The sequence below is a fragment of the Chaetomium fimeti genome (genome assembly GCF_033439085.1).
Source record: "Chaetomium fimeti strain CBS 168.71 chromosome Unknown B0H64scaffold_11, whole genome shotgun sequence".
Taxonomy (NCBI): Eukaryota; Fungi; Ascomycota; class Sordariomycetes; order Sordariales; family Chaetomiaceae; genus Chaetomium; species Chaetomium fimeti.
The window spans coordinates 111,987-135,334 of record NW_026944339.1 but is presented as its reverse complement, the minus strand read 5'-3'; the positions used below and the strand labels follow the sequence as shown (position 1 = coordinate 135,334).

At 56.8% G+C, this 23,348-nt stretch overlaps 11 protein-coding genes across 11 annotated transcripts; 7 read left to right on the top strand and 4 right to left on the bottom strand.

The window, feature by feature from the left end:
* Window positions 1–278: 278 nt before the first annotated feature.
* Window positions 279–2,358, bottom strand: B0H64DRAFT_349569 (FAD binding domain-containing protein). Its single transcript, XM_062801402.1, has 3 exons — window positions 2,209–2,358; window positions 1,917–2,143; window positions 279–1,857 (listed from the first exon to the last, which is right to left on the bottom strand). Exons 1-3 carry the CDS (start codon window positions 2,294–2,296, stop codon window positions 391–393), a joined length of 1,782 nt encoding a protein of 593 aa, XP_062654361.1. The 5' UTR covers window positions 2,297–2,358; the 3' UTR covers window positions 279–390.
* Window positions 2,359–2,825: 467 nt separating this feature from the next.
* B0H64DRAFT_48753 (Glyoxalase/Bleomycin resistance protein/Dihydroxybiphenyl dioxygenase) lies at window positions 2,826–4,348 on the top strand. Its single transcript, XM_062808310.1, has 3 exons — window positions 2,826–3,709; window positions 3,772–3,954; window positions 4,013–4,348. The coding sequence occupies exons 1-3, from the start codon at window positions 3,046–3,048 to the stop codon at window positions 4,117–4,119; spliced, it is 954 nt and encodes a 317-aa protein (XP_062654360.1). The 5' UTR covers window positions 2,826–3,045; the 3' UTR covers window positions 4,120–4,348.
* B0H64DRAFT_48763 (Isochorismatase-like protein) lies at window positions 4,245–5,288 on the bottom strand. Its single transcript, XM_062808311.1, has 2 exons — window positions 4,606–5,288; window positions 4,245–4,535 (listed from the first exon to the last, which is right to left on the bottom strand). Exons 1-2 carry the CDS (start codon window positions 4,895–4,897, stop codon window positions 4,255–4,257), a joined length of 573 nt encoding a protein of 190 aa, XP_062654359.1. The 5' UTR covers window positions 4,898–5,288; the 3' UTR covers window positions 4,245–4,254.
* A 104-nt stretch (window positions 5,289–5,392) lies between these two features.
* Window positions 5,393–6,926, top strand: B0H64DRAFT_367623 (uncharacterized protein). Its single transcript, XM_062801954.1, has 2 exons — window positions 5,393–6,331; window positions 6,403–6,926. Exons 1-2 carry the CDS (start codon window positions 5,772–5,774, stop codon window positions 6,836–6,838), a joined length of 996 nt encoding a protein of 331 aa, XP_062654358.1. The 5' UTR covers window positions 5,393–5,771; the 3' UTR covers window positions 6,839–6,926.
* A 925-nt stretch (window positions 6,927–7,851) lies between these two features.
* B0H64DRAFT_478708 (uncharacterized protein) lies at window positions 7,852–10,335 on the top strand (the record flags this gene model as incomplete). Its single annotated transcript, XM_062808263.1, has 2 exons — window positions 7,852–8,353; window positions 8,413–10,335. The coding sequence occupies 2 exons, from the start codon at window positions 7,852–7,854 to the stop codon at window positions 10,296–10,298; spliced, it is 2,388 nt and encodes a 795-aa protein (XP_062654357.1). The 3' UTR covers window positions 10,299–10,335.
* A 905-nt stretch (window positions 10,336–11,240) lies between these two features.
* Window positions 11,241–12,398, top strand: B0H64DRAFT_436250 (uncharacterized protein; the record flags this gene model as incomplete). The annotated part of the gene is made up of 1 exon (XM_062806181.1): window positions 11,241–12,398. The coding sequence occupies exon 1, from the start codon at window positions 11,313–11,315 to the stop codon at window positions 12,396–12,398; it is 1,086 nt and encodes a 361-aa protein (XP_062654356.1). The 5' UTR covers window positions 11,241–11,312.
* Window positions 12,399–13,921: 1,523 nt separating this feature from the next.
* B0H64DRAFT_331425 (carbohydrate esterase family 5 protein) lies at window positions 13,922–15,051 on the top strand (the record flags this gene model as incomplete). Its single annotated transcript, XM_062801000.1, has 4 exons — window positions 13,922–14,305; window positions 14,363–14,542; window positions 14,609–14,872; window positions 14,941–15,051. 4 exons carry the CDS (start codon window positions 13,922–13,924, stop codon window positions 15,049–15,051), a joined length of 939 nt encoding a protein of 312 aa, XP_062654355.1.
* A 77-nt stretch (window positions 15,052–15,128) lies between these two features.
* Window positions 15,129–17,300, bottom strand: B0H64DRAFT_427390 (uncharacterized protein). The gene is made up of 5 exons (XM_062805781.1): window positions 17,047–17,300; window positions 16,664–16,990; window positions 16,183–16,597; window positions 15,577–16,106; window positions 15,129–15,499 (listed from the first exon to the last, which is right to left on the bottom strand). Exons 1-5 carry the CDS (start codon window positions 17,063–17,065, stop codon window positions 15,426–15,428), a joined length of 1,365 nt encoding a protein of 454 aa, XP_062654354.1. The 5' UTR covers window positions 17,066–17,300; the 3' UTR covers window positions 15,129–15,425.
* A 405-nt stretch (window positions 17,301–17,705) lies between these two features.
* B0H64DRAFT_451238 (uncharacterized protein) lies at window positions 17,706–18,916 on the top strand (the record flags this gene model as incomplete). Its single annotated transcript, XM_062807155.1, has 1 exon — window positions 17,706–18,916. The coding sequence occupies one exon, from the start codon at window positions 17,706–17,708 to the stop codon at window positions 18,675–18,677; it is 972 nt and encodes a 323-aa protein (XP_062654353.1). The 3' UTR covers window positions 18,678–18,916.
* A 1,122-nt stretch (window positions 18,917–20,038) lies between these two features.
* On the top strand, window positions 20,039–22,256 carry B0H64DRAFT_48651 (fungal-specific transcription factor domain-containing protein). The gene is made up of 4 exons (XM_062808309.1): window positions 20,039–20,539; window positions 20,602–20,921; window positions 20,983–21,113; window positions 21,218–22,256. Exons 1-4 carry the CDS (start codon window positions 20,197–20,199, stop codon window positions 21,999–22,001), a joined length of 1,578 nt encoding a protein of 525 aa, XP_062654352.1. The 5' UTR covers window positions 20,039–20,196; the 3' UTR covers window positions 22,002–22,256.
* Window positions 22,249–23,327, bottom strand: B0H64DRAFT_331530 (putative alpha-ketoglutarate-dependent 2,4-dichlorophenoxyacetate dioxygenase; the record flags this gene model as incomplete). The annotated part of the gene is made up of 2 exons (XM_062801009.1): window positions 22,249–22,461; window positions 22,530–23,327. 2 exons carry the CDS (start codon window positions 23,325–23,327, stop codon window positions 22,249–22,251), a joined length of 1,011 nt encoding a protein of 336 aa, XP_062654351.1.
* Window positions 23,328–23,348: the final 21 nt, after the last annotated feature.

Genomic DNA, 23,348 nt, shown 5'->3' with positions numbered 1-23,348 from the left:
CCCCGCAATCCGGGGTAAATCAATGCCAATCTGGGGTAACGCGGGGAAGTTGGGGAAGGGTGTGGGGAGCAAGGAGTTGGCAATTCAGGGGCTTCCATTGGTGCTAGTGCTGGATTTTGGAAGGGACTGTTGCCCCTGAGGGGGCGAATGTCGTTCTCACGGCCAACACAACTTCACACGGACATATGGAAACCGCCCCATTAGTAATAGGAAACACAGGCGAGAGATGAGGCGTGAGGCACGCGTGAGATGTCAGTAAGAACAGGGGAAAAGTCTAAGCTTGAACGTCTTCCCATGTGTTGAACTACAATTAGGCGGCTCGAGAAACTCAATACCTATACTATAAACCAAGATTGCAGTGTAACTCCCTACCGGTCTAACCCGTAATCATCAAAGAGATAGAACTTTCCTCATAACCGTTTCCAACTTGCCCCTGGGATCCTCGCTCATCGACTTCGACCGCCAAGCAACAAACCGGTCAGGCCGAATGAGCACGCATCCATCCTCTTCGACTTCCCTGCGCTTCTCCCAGTCAAAATATACGTCCTCGTAATCTTCTTTCCATCCAATGGAATAGCTCTTGATCGCGACATTGACCGCTTTCGCAACCTGGTCCGCGGCCTCCTTCCACGCCGCCCCCCCGGGGCCCGTAATGAGGCAGTACCCCCCATGGCCCGCGAGGTCGATGGTAGAAAGCTGTTTCCCGGGCACACGGGTATTGAGCCATGCATGGGGCAGCCTCATACCCGGATACGTGCTGATGAGGTGCTCAAGCACGACTTCGTGGGGGAGCAGCGGGGCCTCTGGCTCGTCATCGAGGTAGACGGCGCCGGAGCGGTACTGCTGGTTCATTTCGATGCCCAGACCGTGAAACTCGGTCCGCGTCTTCTCGATGCCATGGCGGAAGTCCTGCCTCCTTTTTCGACCGGCCGCGCCCTTGTCTTCAAGCTCGGCGAGCAGGGCTTTACGCTTCTCCACGTCGCTTTCCGTTATCCCCATGGCATCCATCCATGGCAGATGATCACGCAGCCCTTGGTTAGCGCGTGTGATGATGTCGAAACCGACCGGCTGGCGCTCGGCGCTGTAACTATCAAGGAGTTGAGGCCCGGCGCGCCCAGACATGACGTACGATATTTTCCACGCCAGGTTGAAGGCGTCTTGAATGCACGTGTTGGAGCCTAGGCCGTTGAAGGGGGGGTGGCGATGCACGGCGTCGCCCAAGCAGAAGATGTTCCCGTCCGAATAGTACTCGGCCACAACCTCGTTGATCTGCCACTTGCCGACATGGAGGACCTCGACATCGACCGAGTGGTCGCCAATCACATCCTTTACCCTGGAGACGTACTCTTCATGTGAGGCAATCATGTCGTCGCCGTTGAGATCGGCGCCGGGGCGCGGCATGAAAACGAACATCCACTCATCCCATGGCTTCACCATTCGCAGCACGCACAACCACGCCCACACTGGGAGCTCCCGATCGGGTTGGAACACCCAGTGTAGGTTCCCCGCGCGGCTCTTCATCAGGTGTGACAAATCGGCCTTGACCAGTACGTTGAGCGCCAGCCCCTGGCTCGGTTTCCTAATGAGAGGGATGCCGAGCTCGCGGATGACCTGGCTGCGTGCGCCATCGCAACCGAAAAGGAAGCGAGATTGGATCTTGTAAGTTTTGTTCGATAGGTCATCCCGGATCGTGCTGATGATGACGTCTGGGGTGTCCGAGGGGCGGGTGAAGGTCAAAAAGGTCGTGTTGAAGCGGAGAGTCCATCCCTTGGCTACGGCTCTTCGGACTAGGATCGGCTCGAGTGCAGTTTGCGGGAGGTCGATGTGGTCGCACGGGCTAGCGGCATCGTAATCGGCCTGTTCGGTTCAAAGAAGTCAGGGCCATGGGCATGTGAGCAACTTTACAGAATACCAACCTTCCGCTTCGGATCATTGCCAAAGGAGTAGACACGGGCGTACTCTTCGCCGGCCATGGAATGACACCATCTCGTATGTATCATGTGGTCTCCGCTGGCGCCGGCCTCGATGCACTGCTTGTCCAGGCCAATGTCCCTGAGGCACTCCAAAGCGGCCATGTTGGTGATGTGTGCTCGGGGTGTCTCGGCAGTCCCCGGCGCAGCCGAGATCATGATTCCCGACAACCCTGAAGACGAGACGAGGTCAGCAAACGTGTCTTGCGACGTGAAACACGGATTCCTGGGCACCAACCATGAGAAGCGAGGAAACAGGCCAAAGCTGCACCGGCAGGGCCAGCTCCGACGATGAGAAGATCCGTCTTGACGATTTCGTTCTCCATTGTGCACCGAATTCGGTTCCGTCTCAGGCTTCCAGTCAAGCAACAAGACCTCGGAGTATCTCAGCCTTTTCCGGATGACTCGGCGTTCTTCAGGTGTTGTGATATTGTTGCGACATAGCAGAGACGGGGTAAATCAACGGGCGATCTTCACGACTTTAATAGCGGTGGCAAACCTCAAATTGAAGCTTCGTGCATCTTGAACCCACATCCCTCCCCGCCATGGGCAGGAGTACCCTAGTTCCAACATGAGTCTAGAATGAATGTCGGTCAAGTGTCAGCCATGACAAATGGATCACAAAAAGAACTGCATGTGCATATTATTGCGTTGTGCAGTTGAGGGGACAGAGCTCGGTCAGCTCGTGACGCAACTTTCAGGGGTTGTTTGTTGACATGCCAAGATGTGGGGAACATCTGCCGACGCCCCAATGCGGAGAAATGCGCCGCTCGGGGAGATTCCTCGGTCGAACTGCGGGCTGATGCTGTGAAACGGAGCTCTCCTTCCAATGGGCCCGTGGACAGGTCCGGGACAATGACATCAATATAATCTTCTTTCCTCTCTGATCTGTCCATATCCACACCTTCCAAGACTCGGCAATACTTCTACTCCCACCTTCTTACTCATAACCATCCTAGTTTGCATATTCGCTACCCCCCGAGTCTCCTCCCACAACACAACACCACCCCCCGGGCTGACACCACTCTGACACAATACAACCACAGCCAAAAGCGACAGTGACAGCAACCATACCATGGCGGAGCAAAACCCCAAAATCAAGCTAGTGCGCATCGCACATGTGTATTACACACATGCCGACCTCGCCAAGGCACGCGAATTCCTCTTCGATTTCGGCTTCACGGTAGCCGACGACCGGGGCGACACCGTGTACTTCAAGGGCTATGGAACCGAGCCATTCGTCTACTGCGCCAAAAAGGGTGAAGCCAACGAGTTTGGCGGTGCCGCCTTCGTCGTCGAATCCATGGCCGATTTGGAACTTGCTTCTAAGACACTGCCGCAGGCCACAGGGATCGAGGACTCGGACGCGCCCGGCGGCGGCAAGCGGGTGACATTCCGGGACCCTGTCGACGGTTTCCCGTTCCACTTAGTGCACGGCCAGACCGCGGTTACCAAGTCAGCACACCTTCCAGAGCTGGAATACAACTACCCCGAGGCCAAGCACCGAGCCGTCAACAAGAAGCAGCGCTTCAAGCAGGGACCCGCACCGGTGCACAAGCTTGGTCATTTCGGATGCTGCGTCACCGACTTTTCCAAGGCGTTCGAGTTCTACACTAAGCACTTCAACTTCAAGCCAAGCGACATCATCCATGACCCCACGGGCAAGGACATCACAGTATTTTTCCATCTGGATAGGGGGATGGAGCAGGTAGACCACCATACTTTCTTCTTCTTCGAGGGTAAGTGACCTCAAGACTCGAACATGCTTGAACGCCGTTGACTCACATTGGCACACGTCCAGGTCCCAAATACCATGTCCATCACTCCAGCTTCGAAGTCCACGACTTCGACATCCAGTCGCTGGGACACCAATGGTTGCGCGACAAGGACTACGACCTCGTCTGGGGCGTCGGGAGGCACGTCCTTGGCTCCCAAATCTTCGATTACTGGTGGGACCGCTCGGGATTCGTCATGGAACATTACGGTGCGTTAAACTCAATGCTCGTCAAGTGAAAAAGGAAAGAACTGACAAGCAGCATTAGTGGACGGAGACCTGGTTGACGAGACCACGCCAATCAGCAGGTCGGCCGCCGGGCCGGACAGTCTGCATGTCTGGGGGCCGCCGCTACCGGACACGTTCTTGCAATGAGCTCGAGGTTGGATGCAGAGGGTGTGTTGTTGTTGGATATTTCATTTTTTTACCAGTTCATTGGTCCCGGGCTGAGTGTTATTGTATCTCGGGATTCGTCCGTAGTCAAGCGTAAGCAAGGTGTGTTTCGAACGGTTACTTCCACAGACCAACAGCTTCTTTCCAAGGGACAATCTTGACCCCTTTATCCCGGAGACGCTCTTCCACCTCCCTCTCAATCTCTTCGGCCGTCTTGCGTCCACAATCGTAGGTGGAGTGTGCCCCGGAGAGTAGGGTGACCCCGAATCCTGCGGCGAGGGCACCATTGCAGGTCGACTCAACGCAACACTCGCTCTGGATGCCAAAGGCGATAACATGCTGCACCCCAGCCGCCTTGAGCTCCGAAGCAAGGTTGGGGTTCGATTCAAACGTGTCGCCTGTCTCAATTAGTGAGTCATGGGTTCGGAAATGGGGTTTGTCATTCTTCTATCCCATCCCAGAGCTTACGTGTCCATTTAGAAATCAACCGCTCTTCCTCCGCGCCAGCACGTGGCTCGAAAACCAGTTTCCACGGCTCGCTCTCCCGCACTAGAGGCCCGCTCTCCGGTTTCTCCTCGTGTTGTACGAAGACGATCGTGCATGGTGTGGCAACTTCGTCATTTTGGGTTTCTAGGACGATGCGAGCGGCGGACAGAATCTGGTCCCCGGCCGCCTTGACGCGCTCGGCGTGCGGGATTTGCGTCGCTGGGTCAGCTGCGAGGTCGTTCTGGATGTCGATTACGAAAAGGGCGGTTGCCATGTTGGTGGTGTCGGAAAGACGAGGAAAGTCGAGTTAAGATTTCAGTAAGGAACCTTCGATGGACTCGGAAATTTGCAACGTGGTACACCAGGAATGAGAAGCAATTCACGGGGGGGAGTTGCCCTTGAAGGGTGGGGTAATGTTTGTTGACTCACAACTCTCAGTCACAATGAGCCCGAGGGGTGGTGAAGCAAACCCCGTGGATCTTGGCAAGGAGTCAAGAATATGGTAACCTGAACATCAATCATATTGGTGGGTGACTGCCACATAAATAGGTATCCTAGACTCCTTAGGTTTCCTTGGTGTCTTTACTGGCATTCAAGCTGGACTGGTGAATAATTGCCGAAGATGTACAACACGACTCTTCCTCAGGTCAGAGTCAAGACGAAAGTTGTAGCTCTTTCCTAGCAACTCGCCCTGGAGATACAACAACCTGGAAGGTACTAGTACGGTCAACACTGTTGGTCATTCCTGACTTTGCCCGGTTGCAACTTCCTTCCTCTCCCGCCCTTCGGTTGATCGTCACCTTCCCCACCGGATCCCAAGTGGATCTGTGGCCTCGGTGGTGACTGTAGCGAACTGCCCCTCTCGGGGCCACAATGCCGAAGGTGCACCCCGCAGTGCCCGCATTCAAGCGACGGAAGCTCACGCCAGCAACGTCACATAGGTACACCCGGAAATTCCGGCTCTTTCATTTTCTAGCACCCTTCATGAACTTCAAACCATCCCTATTCCGTCATCATCTTGACCTTGCTCGAACCTTTTCACCTTCTCCGGGCCTTTCTTGACGATAATTCTACCTCTCGATCGAATCCTATCTCAGCTCGCCCCTTACCGTGACCTACCTACTACCTATTTGACACCAACTTCCAACATGTCACCGACGGGCCGCATCCCGCCCAAGGGCGTCTTCGTCCCCTCGCCCACCTTCTTCCTCCCCGCGTCCGCCGGAGCATCCCACAACCCGCCCCAAGCCCCCGTCGACACCGAAACACAAATCAACCACAGCATCTTCCTCGCAAAGGCCGGCATCACAGGCATCACCATCCTCGGCTCGACCGGCGAAGCCGTCCACCTCTCGCGCTCCGAGCGCAGCGACCTCGTGTCCGCCGTGCGCCGGGGCCTCGACAAGGCCGGCTTCCCCGACTACCCGCTCATGGCGGGGGTGCTGACGAACGGCGAGCTGGAGGACACGGTGCAGTGGCTGGACGACTACGCCAAGGCCGGCGCGCAATGGGGCCTGGTGCTGTGCCCGGGCTACTTCGGGCCCGCCGTGCCCCAGGACGGGCTCGTCGAGTGGTTCACCCTGATCGCCGACCGCAGCCCGATCCCCATCCTGGTGTATAACTACCCCGGCGTGACCAACGGCGTGCAGGTCCTGCCCGAGACGTACAGGGCCCTGGCGAATCACCCCAATATTGTAGGGTGCAAGATGTGGGTTGCTCCTGGGGTTCCCGGGACGGGTTGTGTGTGGGGATAGGTTTGGCTAATTGACGTTGGAACAGGTCGCATGGTAATGTCTCGCATCACGTTCAGGTGTCCCTCGATCCGGAAATCGACCACGACCAGTTCCGTGTGTACAGCGGCTTTGGGAACCAACTGGGTCCGATCGTGGCGTTCGGTGCCGCTGGTGTCATTGACGGGATGGCCGCCTTCTACCCCAAGACAGTGGTCGAGCTCATGAAGCTGATGTTGAAGGGGGATTCATCTCCCGAGGCACAGGCCGAGATCCACCGGTTACAGTTTGCTGTTAGCAAGGGCGAGGAATTCGTCATGCGATATGGCGTGCTGGGTATCAAGGAGGCTTGTTTCCGCGTGGCTGGGTTCGGCAATCTTGAGGGCGGTCGCCTGCCGATCCGCGGGAAATCGCCAGAAGGCGCATGGGAGAAGGCAAAGGGGATGTTCCTAATGGAGATCCAGGGTATTGAGTCGTCTCTTTAGACCGCATCGGTGTTCCACCCTATTAGATAGTGATAGACAATAGTTACACACGCAAACGCGCCATGCCATGTGTGTTGCTGTGGTCTCCAAAACACACACCCCCCGGGAAACCATATATGCCTGTGTCACCCTATGTCTAACCTTACGTTGTAAGTGGATGACAACAAGTGTACTGTTTCATGGTTTCTGACTCCACTCGCTTTTCTGATGCCACAATCTGCTTATCAACACGGCAGCAAACTGACTTATTGTTCACACCCCAGCATCATCATTCGATACGCAGGCCTGGTGTTACTTGCAATGACACAGCCGCAGAGTCAGAAACTGCGGTTTCCCAGCAATGTGATGATGTTTGCCGATACCATGGCGGAGTCATTTTCTACTTCCTAGGTACGTGCTACTCCAAACCTGACGTATGTTTGATCCTCACCGGTGGTCAGGATGCTTGTTAGTGAGTTGGAAGGCCAATTAACACCATGACTACGTTTCACACCGTAGAAAGCTTGTTTTCTACCAAAGCGCTTTTATCCGGGTATAGGGTTTGTGAAGTGTTGTCACAAACAAGACTTGTAAACAAATTGTTGGAAACTAGGCGGCTCCGAACGTGAATGAACTCTTCTGTTCTTGGTATTGACCGGTTATGATTCCAGGAGTACTAAAAAGGGACACCTCTCACTCAAAAGGGGAAAGAGCCAGTCTTTATTTCATACTTTTATCCCGACAACGAGTACCTTGTAACATGTTATTCACTGGCAATGGTGACCTGCCCTTCCCTAAGATCGCACACAGCGTGAGTGTTCACTGTGTTGGACGAGACGAAGCTATATACCAAAGGCTTGGGAAAGACGCACTTTAAATACCTTGCGGGTGGTAGAAAAGGACAGAGACTTTCATATTCTTTCCCCATCCCTCAACTGTTGTCTTTGTTGCAACTAGACCAGCAATATCGAGAATTTACCACCATATCTTACCAACACACCTACGCCAACCTAACCGAATAGGAACTAACCACCATGAGCTACTCCGAGTCCGTTTATCGCCAATACAAGGACCTGACGAGTTACATTGTATCTTGGCTCGTGGTCACCGCCAGAGCGGAAGGGTGCGCCCTTGAGCTAATCGAGCGGAGTCCGGAAAGCAGAACAGCTAACGCATACCCTTTGCCACTTGTCAAGTTCGTTTCGCTAGCCCAGTGGCTTGAAGAGCAGGGGCGAGTCCACGTGCCAAGATCCATCCTGAAGGGCCTTAGCCGTGTCATTGACCTCCGCCTTCGCTATTCCCAAGGGTTGAGTGGGACCCGGCCACCCACGGCTGATGACAACCGCCATGGCCACTTTGTAGGTGTTCTCCGCGAGCTACAACAGGTCTTGCAGCGCTTTCCGGTGGCCCAAGTGGACAAAAGGACGCTACAGGAGTCTCGTTTATCAGCCACTTTCTCGGTTCTAGACATTGGAGACATCCCAGAAGAAGAGGATTTGGACACTGTGGAACGCCACGAATTTATTTCATCCAATGGTAAGTTTGATACAGTCCTGACTTTATGTGTCTTGTCTAATGACATGCTCTATTATCAGATCCTGAGGTCGAATACACCTACGCCGCGGAGGACATTCCTCCCATCGAAGAAGCAATACTGCTCTTCCAACTCTTACTGGAAGACTTTCGAAGCCTCGCCAACCATGTCCGTGAGCAGTGGGATAAATATATCGCCGGCAGACTCGACCTCGCGGCGGCGGCCGCAACCACCGATATGGCATTCCTCTTCGCCAAAGGTCTCGAGGACACCGCTCACGCAAGCATTATGAAGATCATGTCGGCAGACACCGCGCGGCGCCAGGACGCGATCCAAGGGCTGTCCGGGGGAATGAACATGTCAAAACGGGCGACCGCTGCCTTTCTAGATGGCAACATTTACCTGCCGCTTTATTACTTCCTTCTTGGGCCAAGCCAAACCACCAACATGCCCAACGACTACGCCTTGGAGGAGAAGGTATACTACACCACATTCATGGCGATGACTAGCTGGTTTGCCAACGCCTGCATCCGCCAGAATGCATCCGGTAACCGCTTGGGTACCCAGGAGGGTCAGCACGGCGACCACTCATACGCGGCGCCGTGGGAGGAGCAGGATGTCGGCGACAAGCGCAGCAAGCTAAACGCGTTCGTCATGGAGACGGCGACCGAGCTTCACTTCATCGGGTCGCTAAAGGACCAGATACCCTTCTTCGATGAGCTTAGCAGGAGTACGTTCCGCTGTATCGAAGAAAAGCAGCTCTATATATCCGTCGTTTTCGGGATCGACCTTCTCCACGCCATCCACACCAAACTCCACGACTCCGGCCGGTCGGGAAGCCCATTGATCGCTTTGCAAACCTTCCTCGATTCCACAACGCAAAGCATGTCGGCGCTCTCCACGGCTCTCCCAGGCGATGCCAACCGCATGATTCTTGAGCGCATGCGCCAACATGCAACCCAGGCGCAAACCGACATATTCCAGACCCTCAAGCGCGCCAACCGAAACGCCGGCGTGTCCTCCACCACCTCCTTCTTCACCCTCCGCCGGCACCCAGTTCTCTGCGGTCTGTTCCTCCTCGCCGAGCGCGCCATCGCCCAAGACACAGCCCTCACCCTAGAGCGAAACCTCGGCGGCCTAACCGCGGCCATCCACCTCGGCCACGCCTTCACCACCTCCGGCATCATCCCCTCCCTGGGAACCCTCAAACTAACCACCACCCGCCAACCCGCCACCGCCTTCTTCCTCGGCGGCAAGCGCCCGACCGAAAAGTCCCAGTACCTATCCGCTTACAGCCTCGCCATCGGCGAATCCATCACCAACACCGCACCCGCCAACACCCGCAACCGCAGAAACAACACCCCGCTCGCAACCCGCAAACAAAAGCTCGAGCTGACCCCCCCAGCCCCCTTCTCCCGCGCCGTGATCGCACGTCTACGCGATCCGCACGGCCGCTTTTCGCTCAGCGAGCCCGACCTAGTTGAGATGCTGGTCGGGTCGGGCCACGCGCTGATGGCGAAGGTATACGGCGGGGGTGCTCGTGGTGCGGATAGGCGTGTGGATAGGGGTGCGGGTGCGAGTGTGGGAGAGGAGGGTAAGGCAGGGCCGAAGCCGAAGCCGAAGCCGAAACCGTCGCCGCTGAGGCATGCGGCGCTGTTGCTGCATGCCGAGGTGCCTGTGCTGGAGCATGGGTATTTGGATGCGGTGCGGGTGGCGTGGGAGGGGCTGCGGGCTGTGCAGGGGGTGTTGGGGGGGCCGGTGGAGGGGTTGGGGCAGGCTGGTGGTGGGAGGGGTTGGGCTGCTGGGGGACAGGAGGACTGTAGCGTTGATCCGGCCGAGGTTATCGTTGGTCGCGTGTTCGGGGCGGCAACCGGCCAGTCGCTGTTTGAAGCGGCCGGAAAAGCTTTCGGGGAAACTGTCGCTGACAAGAAACCCGCGAAAAAGTGACTCTACATCGAGACCGGTTGACCTCGCCGCATTCTAGTGGTAGTTAGGTCGTTACAGCCGAATTACACGAGGTCAAGGGACTGACTGGGATATAGGTGGCACATGAGATTGTGAGACAGCCAATAGATTTGTTCCGGTGTCCGATTTGATATCATTCTCTACTCAACAAGTATCCTAATTAATGAAACCAGATGTTGATACTTCACTGACTGACCCATTCAAGGCCTCAGGGATATGATCCCAAAAGGCTGCCCCTAAATCATCCACCCCTCTCCTTCAGCGCGTTCGCTTCACGTCTAAAAGAACAAGCAAATACCTCCAAGTTGCCAGCAACGCCTTTTCTCAGGCGAAAAAGAATCTGATGGGATAGGAGTCGCCACACATTGGGGGATTGCCTGTTATTGCGTAGCAGGGTTCTGTTTACTCATATGGACTGCTGAAGGGACAATGGACACTCATATTTTCTCTCGCCACTCCACCAGCTGTGCTCCTTACGCGGTTGCTTTGTTGTTGTGTTTGGAGGCTGCCCTTTGTTTGGCAGTTATCTCTTTTGTCTTCTTCCAGGCTCAACCTCGAGACCATAGTTCAAGCTATCATACGAGAGACGGTAGGTGGAACAAGCGGGGGTTAGTGGTTCACATCGTACGGCCGTGAAAGTGTTAGAGTTCAAGACACCAGGGCTGTAGCTGAGCTAAGAAGGGCGGTTCACGTGGCCGCTCGTGGCTCACGTATGGTACCGATATGCTTCCACTAACAATGGAAGTGACACTCACGGCTTTGCCTCGCTCATTGCGGCTTAAAAGCAAGAAATCTTGTTTACCAACACAATGGTTATTCAGGTACAGGGTTCTTTGAACGGGATAATATTAAAAAGAAACGTATACTTCAAATAACATACATATTCTTGACCCATCCACACCAACATTCTTGACCCATTCACACCAACATATTCTTCACCCATCCACATTAACTCATCGACCCCTCATTTTCTCCCTCGACGCCCAGAACCCGACGATGGACAAGCAAAAAAGCCAACCGCTATTCCCATTATTCTCTCGACTTCCAGCTGAGTTGCGGATGATGATATGGGAGGACTCGATCGAGCCGCGAATTGTCAGGGTTAACATTCTGTCTCACAGCTCGTCTGACTTCTGGTCCGTGACCTACAAGCGGACCGTCTCCTGGCGGGTTACGCGTATCCCAACCCTACTCGAGGTGTCGGTCGAAGCCCGACAAGTTGGGCTTCGGCAATACGAAATGTTACGCTGTGTCTATCCTGTTACGGTTGCGCGAGGAAAACCCATGGCGATAGTTTATTTCCATCCTCGGATGGACGTGCTGGGCCAGGACTTCCAGGCCGTCCCCATGAACTCGCAGACGGCTTATGTACGGCCTCCAGGGTGTGATTGGGACCCCTTACCTGTGGAATTCTTCAACATCTTCAGGGGCCAACGACCGCTGACCGATGACTCTTTCGACGTTTTCCACCAGCTCCGCCACATTCATCTCGACCTCTTCATCCTCAGAGAGAGCGGTGATCTTGGGATCGAGAAGATGTGGTCGTTCATAAATAGCCTGCTTAAAGATCAAGCACCCGACGTCTTGAAGACGGTGACGCTGAGGATCATGGACGCAGCGAGATCTCCAACCGATCCTTGGTCAAGCTACAACAAGCAATCGTCCATGTACCGCATTGTACGCCGTCCGACTCTCCCAATCCCCAACCCAAAGGAATTCTTCTCGGGGTGTGTTACAAGGGAATACTGCGCCAAGCTCTCCTATACCGACATACTTGCGCGTGACGGGGCTATCTTCACCAGGCCCGTGATGAGCGACTTCGCCGTTCTCCGCGTCATTGACCCGGCTGCAAACGGTGCGCCGGTTCATGTGCAGGAGGCGACGTACTGGGCGATACTCGCAGAGGGGGAGGAAAAGCGCCAGCTGCCCAACCTTATTGATTGGCTGTTGGACTTACTGGACACAGCGAGGTCGCCGTTACCCGAGAGCCCTTGGGGCATTTGTGGTGTCAACTACGGTATGGAGGACGCCAAGGTGTATCCAAAGATAAGAGCCCCGGTTGAGTGGCCCCTCTTGTATTGATGGCGCAGCCGCGGGCGGCTTGAAGCGCGAGTGTGCTTACTTGGAAACCCGGTTCGCGGAAGAGTCGAAATGGAAGGTGAAAAAAAGTGAATCTGCATCGATACCGAACGAAATAGGGGGGGGATAGTCAAGAGTTCGGTCTCACGCAAACTTCAAGTAGGTTGGTTGTTGGGGCTGTAGAAGAGATAAGTAGCTTGAATAAAGAAAACAAGATTGAAAAAAGGGCATGGTATTAGCGTGAAATGTACCTAGGTAGGTATGGAAGCTCAAGTGAGCTCAAGTAATAATACCGAGACGGTACCTTCTCATCAAGGCCCATGCGTTCTGCCCTGGCGTACAGTGGCCCCGTGGGTCCATGTAACAGGTTTGTCATGAGCGGTTGATTTGGAACGGGTGGCCTTTCTCGGAGCACCCTCGCCCTTGGGGACCGAGGTCCTCACCTAGGCATTTTATACACCTGATGGTGTATTGGTTGCCTACCTTCCTTTCGGCCTTTGAACAATGAAAGCCAGCTTTCAACACGCTTCCGACACGTTAGATGGCTCGCGTTTGCCCGCTTCGGCAACAAAGTGGCCCCCTCGCCGTTCATTAACGGTGGACATTTGGGAGGCTGGGCACTCTATGGCCGTCTCGAGCACTTTCCTCCTGCGATTACACCCAGCCCGTTTTGACCGCCGGAGGTTCGTCCGCACCTGGAAACGACACGGCGGAAGCATTGCGTGGCAACCGCTCAATGGAACTTGCCGTTGCATCGAACAGCGCTGAGAGTTTGGGTAGCGATTCAGGCTAAAGGCTTAACCCCCAGCCTCGGATCTTCCCTGGCCGCGGCTGGGCTTTGGGGCGCCGTCGTGCCGTTCTGCAGCAGAACTCCCCGCATCGGACGCTGAGCTCGCGTTCAAATAACCGGGTACTGGGACCAAGGGGATTGCACTAAACAGGAAGGGAGATTCATGCAACATCCCACGTACCTGGGAGACAACCACGAACCACCACATGACTTCCCCACAAACATCCCTGAACCTCGGATATGACCCACCAATGCAACTCACCACATGCATGGCATCAACAAAAATAGTAGGGCTGGCTGGCTGGGGATGCTTGCTCACAGGGATTGTCCGGGGCAAGGAAACGGTCTCGAAGGCTCTCCGAGCCTCATGTCAAACACCAGTCCCACTTCGGAACGGCATCCCGACCAACGGCCCACCGCGGTCCACATAAACGGGAGCCACGAGGAAAAAGGGGAAGCAACGAGTCTTGCAGGGCCGTTCTTCTGAGCTAGAATGGCTCGGCGGGGGAGCGGAATGCAACAGACGGGAGTTGGAGTCCTGCAGGACGCTACTGGTGTCTGGTAGGTAGCAACCGGGCATGTGGAACAATAGGCTAGCATTAATACCCCTGATCACAATTGCCTGTTTAGCAACAGTCGTAAAGGCAGGAGGGGCTCGTTCGTGGCGAAGGGTATAAGACTCGATCCTCTTCTCGGATTACTTCCCCCCCCAACTACAGCCATCAACTTCACCAACATGTGGCCCACTCCCAAGGTTGCTTTCCTCCTCTTGACGGCGCGCTCGCTGCTCGTCAGCGGGTCGCCCGTCGACGGGGACGCCGTGGATGCTGCTGTCCTCGCCAAGCGCCAGTGCCCGCAGATCCACGTCTTCGGTGCTCGCGAGACTACCGTGTCGCCGGGTTACGGCACCGCCGGTCAGGTCGTCAACCTGATTCTGGGTGCTTACCCCGGGGCTACCGCTGAGCCTATCAGCTACCCAGCATGCGGAGGCCAGGGTAGCTGTGGTGGCGTCAGCTATGGCGATTCGGCAAGGCAAGGCACCGGCGCTGTGGCGTCGGCTGTCAACAGCTTCCACCAGAGGTGCCCCAACTCCCAGATTGTGCTTGTCGGGTATTCCCAGGTGAGTGATATCCTGTCTTCGCGTCACAGCCGGCGGTAGTAAACCGACAAGCAATAGGGCGGTCAAATCATGGACAACGCCGTTTGCGGTGGTCCCGACAGCGGCTCCGGTATCACTTCGACAGCTCCTCCCATTTCGTCTTCGGCCCTCAACCAAATCAAGGCCGTCATTCTGATGGGCTCACCGCGCTATGTCGCCGGCCTGTCCTACAACGTCGGCACCTGCTCCGCCCAGGGTGTAAGCGCCCCCTTGAATCCTACCCCTTTTCCATCCATGCCCCAAAAGGCTAACCCACAAGCCCAGTTCGCCCCCCGCCCCCGCGGCTACGTCTGCGGTTCCAACTCGGCGTCCAAGATCAAGAACTACTGTGACTCGACCGACCCCTACTGCTGCACGGGCAACGACGCCAACTCCCACCAGCAATACGGCGTCAAGTACGGCCAGCAGGCCCTCACCTTTGTCAAGAGCAAGCTCAGCACTTCTGGCGGTGGTGGCGACGGTGGCTCGCAAACGACGCCGTCAACTCCGGAGCCTACCGGCGGTAACGGCGGCGGCAACACCGGGAACGTGAGTCCAGGGCCCCAGACGCATCTTGACGCAGACTACACAGGATTGCATGCTAACGGAACCCCTAGTGCGCTGCCAAGTGGGCACAGTGTGGCGGTCAGGGGTGGCAAGGGGCTACTTGCTGCCAGAGCGGCTCGACCTGCCAGGCTTCCAACCAGTGGTACTCTCAGTGCCTGTAAGCCATGGGGGGTGTACAGAGTCAAGTACGACTCGATGCTAGCGATGGGGTGGAACAGACCTACTACGGTCTCGGGGGGGGTGGTTTCGTGTACATAGCTTCATTTGTATGTTTAATACATGCCCGTACATGCGTCCCTCTTGTCCTTCTCATCCCTATTGATCCGCAATTCGACGGTTGAATCGAATAACACTTCGCTGTTCTATCTATGGCTTAGTTTCTCGTCGCCCCAGCCTCCATAACCGTAACCCTGCACCCCATCGCAGGGTACCCCGTTAATTACCTCCCACAACCGAGCACCGTTGAAACAGACACTCCCCCGCTTGGCCAAAGATAAGATCGATCCACATGAACTCCTTCAGCATCTCCCTCGTCTCATCCCAGGTCCGGAGCCCCAGAACCGACAACGCCCGCGTCACCAGCTCGTTCAGCCAGTGCTCGCCAAAATCCTCAAAGATCGACACATGGGCCACGAATGCGCTCCACAGCACCAACTTCCAAGCGCCCACCATCTTTCCAGCCACACCACCATCATCTGCCTCGCGGCGTTCCAAGTCCGCCTCCCACGTCGTCAAGACATTCGTCAGCCCATCCACCAAAACAACCATCTTCTTCCCGATCCCATGCAGCTTGATCAACAACATCTTCGCATACGCCATCATCGCCAGCCTCAACAACTCATGCAGAAACACCGGCGACCTCGGCACCCCGCCCGCAACCCGAACCCCACCCCGACTCAGCACCCCAACCCCCTCCCCCCCAAGCCTAAGCTTCAACAACCGATGCGGCACCGACGTCCGCAGCCGAAACATGACCTGCACATGGATCTTGGTGCGGCGCTCCGACGCGTCGTTGACCAGGCGCGAGAACTCGCGCAGGTCAGCCCAGACGTTCAGCAGGCGCGGATCGGGCCGCATGTGGCGCGGCACGGCGGCGTCGAGCTCGGGGAAGCGGCCGGCGGATTGGCCGCGCGCGATCTGAGGCGACCAGGAGATGTCGTCGTCGGCGGTGAAGCGCAGGTCGTGGCCGAGGCCCATGGCGAGGCCGATGTCGATGCTGTCTCCAGGGTTGGGTGGTTAGTAGGGGATGGGCGTGGGTGGGGGTGTGGATATGGGGGGAGGGGTTGGCTTACACGCGAGCTTTGTGGCCGATCATGCTGCCCTGGTTGAATGACGGCATCCCGCCGCGGAGGTCGATGATCTTCTTTAGGCCGTCCATGTGCTTGACGGCCGTCTCGAAATCCCCGGCTACAATAGCCGACATGGCCAGAGACGCTACCGCGCCCATGGTGGAGAATTCCACGGCTTCTTTCTTGTCCTCGAGGCTCATTTGCAAGTGTGTAAGCGCCTTTGCCAAGTGGTGTCGGGCGATGGGGCCGTAAGTTTGGGCGGTGGCCAAGTCGTAGAAGGCTTGGGCGGCGAAGAGGGTGGAATGGAGGATGCCCGGGTGCTGGGCAAGGTCGGGGAAGCAGAACATCTTGTCGTCGTCGGGGTGAGCGGTTGTCAGGTGATGCATTGCGTAGATTTCCGGCTTGATGACGGTTAATGCTTTGAATCCGTCAACAAACATGTCCCCCTAACATGACAAGACACTCCAAGCGGCTCATCACCTACCTCTGTGTATGAGCCGCAACACGTATGGTTGCATTTCACCGCCATATCCCTGCAGAGAAAGTTCCGATGCGATTCTGTGGGGCGTTACCAATGTCCAGCCGTCCACAGATTCTTCAGCTTCGTCTCCTTCGTGTCGGGCTCCGGGGGTGCGCGTAGCCTGGCCCACGGCACTTCTGCGCTTCGGCCCGGTCTGCAGGCCCTGCATGATGTGCTCATTCCTGAATTTGCCCGCATTCTTCCCGCGCATGACATGGCTGCGGATGAAACGGCGTGTTGTCGGATCAGGCTTTGCAAGGGAGGTAGTAACGATAAAGGGGTCACCCGAGTCTGCTGGACCGTCAACTCAGATACGTACGATGTATAGATGTCCACACTGAACGCACTCTGAGTTACGGACGCCATGGGGTCGCGCAATATGATATGTTCGGGATATGGGCGGGATGTCACCGTGGACGCAGCTCGGAAAAGGGAATGTTGCCGATACGAAAGCCACAACCGGGCTCGGGTGCTGCCAATGATGCAGCCTGGGTTAAGATGTGTATTTTCTTTCGGACCTTCACTAGCCAGACTACATTGTTTTCCGGATAGGGACTGGCGGTTTTTATGTTGACGGCGAGAAAGGGGTGACGTTCGTCTCGTCTCACTCAGCCGACTCGGCGCTCAGGGGAGACGGGGCTGTAAGTAAGATGATTGGCAGCCAAGAGGATCCATTGTCAATGGCCCCACTCGATTGTATTCCGTTTTAGGAAAGGTTAGGCCCGCTGAAGACGGAGATATCATACTGGCCGCCTCGTTCGGGGCTTCGCTTTGTCCGATCTCGAGATGAATGGTTGGTCCGAGGACGGTCGAATGCGGCCTGAAGGGGTCGGGTTCGGGAGACAGTTGTGACGCGTCACCTTCTATAAAGGTGGCTGGTTGTCGAAGGCAGTCTTCCGAATTTCAATCTTCTTTTTATGACAATATCACCCTCCAAGACATTTCTTTCAGTCTGCACCAGAACATCAGTACACCACCTTCCCACCGGAGCAGCACAACTACCACCATGTTCTGTCCATCAAAGTCGGTACCCTTCGAAGCCGAGAAGGACATCCCGTCCCTCGATGGCAAAGTGATCCTCGTCACAGGGGGCAACGTCGGACTCGGCAAACAAGCTATTCTCGAATACGCTCGCCATAACCCCCGCCTCATCTGGCTAGGCGCGCGAAGCGTCCAAAAAGCGAACGCGGCGATCGACGAAATCAGACAACAAGTCCCCAACGCGGCCATCCAAGTCCTCGAGCTCGACCTCGGCTCCTTCGCCTCGATCAAAAAGGCCGCGGCAACGGTCCTCTCAACCTCACCCCGGCTCGACATCCTGATGCTCAACGCCGGTATCATGGCCACGCCGCCCGGGCTCACAACAGACGGCTACGAGCAGCAGTTCGGCACGAACCACATGGGCCACGCACTCCTAACCAAGCTCCTCCTCCCGCTGCTCACCAAGACAGCCACAACCACAGACGACGCCATGAAGCAGCCGTCCCTCGCGGGCGCCGTCGCGGACGTGCGCGTCATCTCGCTCTCGTCGGACGGGCACAACCAGGCGCCCAAGGCGGGGATCGTGTTCCACGCGCTCAAGACCGACGGCGACGCGCTCGGGCCGCTGGGCCGGTACGGGCAGAGCAAGCTGGCCAACGTGCTGTGGGCGCGGCAGCTGGCGCGGGCGCAGCCGCAGCTGACGGTGGCGGCGGTGCACCCCGGGGTGGTGCAGACGCAGCTGATGGAGCGGGCGACGGGGGTGCCGTCGGTCGTGCGGGTGCTCTCGCGCGCCGCCGTCAACATGAACCTGCTCACGCCCGTGGACCGCGGGGTGCGGAACCAGCTGTGGGCGTCGGTCGCGACCGAGGGCTTGGTGAGCGGGGAGTATTATCAGCCGGTCGGCGTGGCCGGGAAAGCGAGTGCGCATGGGAAGGATGAGGAGCTGGCGAGAAGGTTGTGGGAATGGACGGAGAAGGAGCTGGAGGGCCATTGCTGAGATTTAGTATGGAGTCGACACTTCTTTGCATAATTACCAAGGTACCTAGTTCTTCGAGCTTTCTCGGCACATGTAGCCGAACATAATGCCCAATATACACCCTTCACCACTCGCACGTCCTTGTACCGCTCCTTCAACGAGGGGCGTTTCTCCGCATGCCGAAAGATATATCTCATTGATTAGCTCGAGGTACTGCTGCCTCGATGCAAGGGCAACATACACCCTGGTGCTCTCCGCCGTCGCCGCCGTCAACGGGCTACCTATCTATTCTAGTGCCATTGTTCCACATGAATGATCCTCAGCCCTCGTGGGGTGCCATGTACTCGGTGTACAGAATACTAGTTCTGGATGTCGTGCACTGGCTGGCATGTAAGTTTGATGTTCAGGGCACGGCTCTCCTTGAGAGTACCTATGTAGCGGGGCTATTTTGGGGTGGTTGTCGTTACCCCGTAAGCGGAACGAGGCTGTCGGCGAATACGGCAAATGAGAAAGTAGAGGGGTGACGAATTGCCGGCGGGAGAGGTAAAACAAGGCCGGGGTCGACCTCCCGGGACTTTCTAGATACTCATATCGGAAGGGCCCCCAAATTTGTCTTCACCCTGTTCAGTGTAATGAACCGGATCACTTACATAGGTACCTGAGCTGCGCACGCCGTCTCCTAGTGTCTGAGCTTCACCGTCAACCTGGGTCTAGTAGTAGTAGCAGCTGCCCTCGGGTTTGGGCAAGGCGCCGGCAATTTTATCAAGGGCGGTTGCGATGGCGGCAGACTTCATGGTCGGTCTGTCAAACGAGCTCGCAGTAAAACGCATTGGTTCAGCACCAGTCAAGAAAGCAGGAGCCGCCGGGCCGGACATGGCTCTCCCTTATTTCCAAGTTACAACATGCCCAGGCAACCTGCAGAAACGGGGGGGGAAGAGGCAAGAGTTCGTACCTATCGTTCCTTCCAAGTTCCTGGTTGATGCTGAGATTCCGGGGGAAAATGAGACCAGTGATAACACCGATAAGCCCATTGGGGCACCGGAAAGAACGACCTGCATGTGTGTGGTTGACAGAGTTCCGGGTAAAGAGCAGCCATGAGTTTGATTCGACCCCCCTGTTGCTTCTCCCGAGTCCAGGCCGGAAAGAAGACGCGTTGTCAGCGACATACTAAAAAATGGCCTAACGAGAGCAAGAACGATCGATTACTTATCGGGTTGACGGTGTTAACGCCGCCTGTGACTGTATGCACCAATAAATCGGGCTGGAGTTTGTCCCGCTGCCTGGGCCGTGTCCCACCTCTCTCGCCAATGAGACAAAGGGCAATATCGTGCCCCGCCACTCCCGCCCGTTCTTGCAGGGTCCCCGACACCAAACGGGCACCGGTCCTTTCGATTCGGCTCAGTCCCCACCGAATTTGGAGAAATTACGTATACCTCTCCCTACTACCACCTACCAACCTGGAACCCACGACCCAAGCCGTACGGCAGCACCTCGGGGTGGCCGGGTGCACTCGTTCACCGAGCCAGTGTTCCATGGCGAAATGGGAGAGAATCCGAAGCGACATTGTTGGGAATGCCTTCGGCGCTGTGTTGTTTGCGACTCGACGAGACCAGCATGCAACAGGTGCACGGCAGCCGGGGGTGTGTGCCCTGGATACGGCGACGTCAAGCCAACGCGCTTGGTATGGCTTGCGCCTGGGAAAGTGAAATCTCGAGTTCGAAGACGAAAAGGGTCACCGGCTTTGTCCGCCGAACCGCCGAGCCAGCTCCCGGGTCATCCAAGCCCGGCGCCACACGCTTACCCTAATGGCGTCGTCTACGACTGCATCCCGCGCTTCGGCGTGAATACTGACGCTGATGCCGTGGTTCACGCTGCAGAGTACTGCAAGTTGTATCTACTGCAGTTTATGTCGCTGTGTCCCCCATTGCTGACCAGGCCTTACCAGACAACGTCTGCATCTACGAAGATCTAATCCCTATCCGAGAACTCGGAGACAACCCCGCCATATATCGGATATCGCCGTCCCTCATTAGGGAGGCCGTTTCCCTCCCCGATTACCTGCAACGCGGGATGCTTTGCATGGCCCTCAGCCATCGGATGAACCGCGCCTGGGGCGACTCGCGGGTCGACCACAGGGCCTTGGCGGAGAGGTTCTATGTCCATCGGGGCAATGCCATTCGCTCTCTGAGAGAGTTGCTGAACCAGGAGAGTCACCGCACAGGTGACGTTGTCATTGCCGGGATCGTGACCCTCCTACTGGTTGACGTAAGTGCCATCACTTCCGAACAATGCGAGCCCTTAAAATCCTAATAAAGCTTTTCCGCAGCTTCAGCAGGGCGCTTCCCTAAACTGGCGGTCACACCTCGAGGGCGCCATCAAGCTGATCCAATTACGTGGCGGGTTTGCCGCCTTGGCCAGCTCCAAAATCTTGGAGCCGCAGCTCCTCCTCCTCTGCTTGTATGTTACATCTTCCCCCGATCTACACCGTCCACGGGTGTGACCCGGGGTTGAGGGGCCATCAACACGGCTTGATACTAACTGTCACGCGTCCCATAATATAGCATGGCCGTTATTGGTAACACCACCTGTCCCGCGTCCGATCTCTCCATGACCCCAGCACACCTCGCCGCGCTCGACGTCATCCTACGGTCGTACGGCACCGGCCTCGCTCCCTTCCAGATGTGCCCCCCACCGCTATTCGGCGAGGTCATCAGAATCAACCACCTCCGGTGGCGGGCCACAAATCACACCCACCACGCCGAACTGGCACAAGAAGCCTACGAAATCCAGAGCCGCATCCACGGCTTCTCCCCGGAGCACTGGGCCGACACCAAACCCTGCGCGCGGGAGGACTGGGCCCTGGTCGGCCGCATCTACCACGCTGCCGTGGCTTTGTACTGGGCGTCCGCCCTACAGAGCCTGTCCGTGCTAGTCCCGACCCCGCCCCTGCGGGCCGAGTGTGCCGAGCGCGCCCGCCTATTACACCAGCTGCTCGCGCGGGCGGCCACGTGCCCGCCCATCAAACGGTACACGCTCTGGCCGCTGGTGGTGTTGGGTGTGCAGGCGGCCCAGACCCATGCCCATGCCCACGACGTCCACGGCGGCTGTGGGGTGCAGGAGATGCGGGACTTCGTCGCGGCCCAGCTGCCCGTCCTCGCCCGCTACGGCGGCACGTACGCGCCGCTCATGGCCAAGGTCGTGTTGGAGAGGTTCTGGGCGTCGGGGGAAACTCGGTGGGACGCGTGCTTTGACCGGCCTTATGCGTTCGTCATGCAGATTGCGGTAGACACGAGTCGGATCATGAGCGCCGCTCCAGGTGAGGGTTCAGCCCCAGGCAGTCCTTAGACTACATTACATGTAGAGTATTGTGTCTTTTTAGAGTGTGTTCACCTCAATTGTTTTCATATGTATCGGAAGCAGGGACCCAATCAATGGTCGAGAATCATCACATCAACATGAGAAGAAATGTGACGGCCTCTGAGATTCGAATATAGCCAGAAATAATACGACTAACTACCTGTGTACCTAGATTCTACCGATCTTGTCGTTGAGTGCCTAAGCACCTCTCCCAAAGCTCCGCTAAGCCTCCGCGTCAGGCGTGAACCTCAGTTTCGCCTCCTCCCTCAGTCTTGACCCACGATGTGTTCTTGGTGGTGGACGCAAACATGCCGGACCGCTCGCCGCTCGGATCGTTCAGACCCCAAGCAGTAGAGGACGAGTCAAGAACGGTAGCCCGCCGCATGTCGCGCACGTACTTTCCTTGGTATTCGCCGCCAGTAGCACGGTGCATCACGCAAGTGTTGTCCTGTATTTTGTTTTCGATCTCGTCGTCAGCGTTTTTCCCAACGTCTAATGTTACTCGAACGTACTCACCCACATGATCAAATCACCGTCGTTCTCCCATTCCACCTGTACAGTATACTTGTCCTGACTGGCGTGGCTGAGCAGCTCGCCGATCACCGGCTCGCTCTCCTCCCGGGTCCACCCGTCCACCCGAAAGGCGTGCCGGGCAACGTACAGGGTCATCCGACCGCTGGGCTCGTGGAGCTGCACAAGCTTGTGCCGCGCCATGGCGTGCGCCTCCGGGTCGATGCCCTGCAGAATCTCGCTGTCGGGCGCACCCAGACGCCGGGAATGCCACAGGCTATGCCAGAGGACCAAGTCCTTGATCTTCTCCTTGGTCTGCGCCTCCAGGTCGTTGTACGCAGTGCGGGAATCCGCGAAGGCAGTGCCGCCACCTGTGCCGCTGGGAGGGAGAGTATGAGCCCTCAGGATAGAAAAGCCCGCCCGGCGGGGGTTGTAGCTACAGTCAACGTGGAACAGTCTGTTGCCCTGGTTGATCTGGTAGCGGATGCTGTCTTTCTGCACAACCTGGCCGTCAGCCTCGATGTTGCCTACATCGCTCAGTTGAGTCCATTGTCCAAGACGATAGGGCTGACCGGGGGCGAGCCAGGGGGTTTGGTCGTCCAAGTCACCGAACTGGCTGGCGAATGCTACGTGGCCGGCGTCATCCAGCTGCGTTGCGCGAAATACGAGCATGCCATAGAGGGCCATGCCATTCCGGATGAGGTCGATGGTTGATTTCGGCACGGGCTGGGAGAAGTCGACGCCGATGGCCTCAGCGCCAAAGGTCGGCGCGAGAGGCTTGAAAGTAATGCCCGAACCGGCCATGAATGTCTCTGGTACTGCCAT

What these genes read in the sequence shown, in the direction of transcription:
- B0H64DRAFT_48753 (XM_062808310.1), top strand. Translation starts at nt 3,046, where the DNA reads ATGGCGGAGCAAAACCCCAAAATCAAGCTAGTGCGCATCGCACATGTG. An exon ending in TACTTTCTTCTTCTTCGAGG is followed by an intron (nt 3,710 to 3,771) that starts GTAAGTGACCTC and finishes GCACACGTCCAG; the next exon opens with GTCCCAAATACCATGTCCAT. An exon ending in ATTCGTCATGGAACATTACG is followed by an intron (nt 3,955 to 4,012) that starts GTGCGTTAAACT and finishes AAGCAGCATTAG; the next exon opens with TGGACGGAGACCTGGTTGAC.
- B0H64DRAFT_48763 (XM_062808311.1), bottom strand. Translation starts at nt 4,897, where the DNA reads ATGGCAACCGCCCTTTTCGTAATCGACATCCAGAACGACCTCGCAGCT. An exon ending in GTTGATTTCTAAATGGACAC is followed by an intron (nt 4,536 to 4,605) that starts GTAAGCTCTGGG and finishes TAATTGAGACAG; the next exon opens with GCGACACGTTTGAATCGAAC.
- B0H64DRAFT_367623 (XM_062801954.1), top strand. Translation starts at nt 5,772, where the DNA reads ATGTCACCGACGGGCCGCATCCCGCCCAAGGGCGTCTTCGTCCCCTCG. An exon ending in AATATTGTAGGGTGCAAGAT is followed by an intron (nt 6,332 to 6,402) that starts GTGGGTTGCTCC and finishes ACGTTGGAACAG; the next exon opens with GTCGCATGGTAATGTCTCGC.
- B0H64DRAFT_48651 (XM_062808309.1), top strand. Translation starts at nt 20,197, where the DNA reads ATGGGAGAGAATCCGAAGCGACATTGTTGGGAATGCCTTCGGCGCTGT. An exon ending in GGTTCACGCTGCAGAGTACT is followed by an intron (nt 20,540 to 20,601) that starts GCAAGTTGTATC and finishes AGGCCTTACCAG; the next exon opens with ACAACGTCTGCATCTACGAA. An exon ending in TGACCCTCCTACTGGTTGAC is followed by an intron (nt 20,922 to 20,982) that starts GTAAGTGCCATC and finishes GCTTTTCCGCAG; the next exon opens with CTTCAGCAGGGCGCTTCCCT.
- B0H64DRAFT_427390 (XM_062805781.1), bottom strand. An exon ending in GTTGCGGCTCATACACAGAG is followed by an intron (nt 16,598 to 16,663) that starts GTAGGTGATGAG and finishes ACGGATTCAAAG; the next exon opens with CATTAACCGTCATCAAGCCG. An exon ending in ATCGGCCACAAAGCTCGCGT is followed by an intron (nt 16,107 to 16,182) that starts GTAAGCCAACCC and finishes CCCTGGAGACAG; the next exon opens with CATCGACATCGGCCTCGCCA.
- B0H64DRAFT_349569 (XM_062801402.1), bottom strand. Translation starts at nt 2,296, where the DNA reads ATGGAGAACGAAATCGTCAAGACGGATCTTCTCATCGTCGGAGCTGGC. An exon ending in CTGTTTCCTCGCTTCTCATG is followed by an intron (nt 2,144 to 2,208) that starts GTTGGTGCCCAG and finishes TCTCGTCTTCAG; the next exon opens with GGTTGTCGGGAATCATGATC. An exon ending in GCAATGATCCGAAGCGGAAG is followed by an intron (nt 1,858 to 1,916) that starts GTTGGTATTCTG and finishes TGAACCGAACAG; the next exon opens with GCCGATTACGATGCCGCTAG.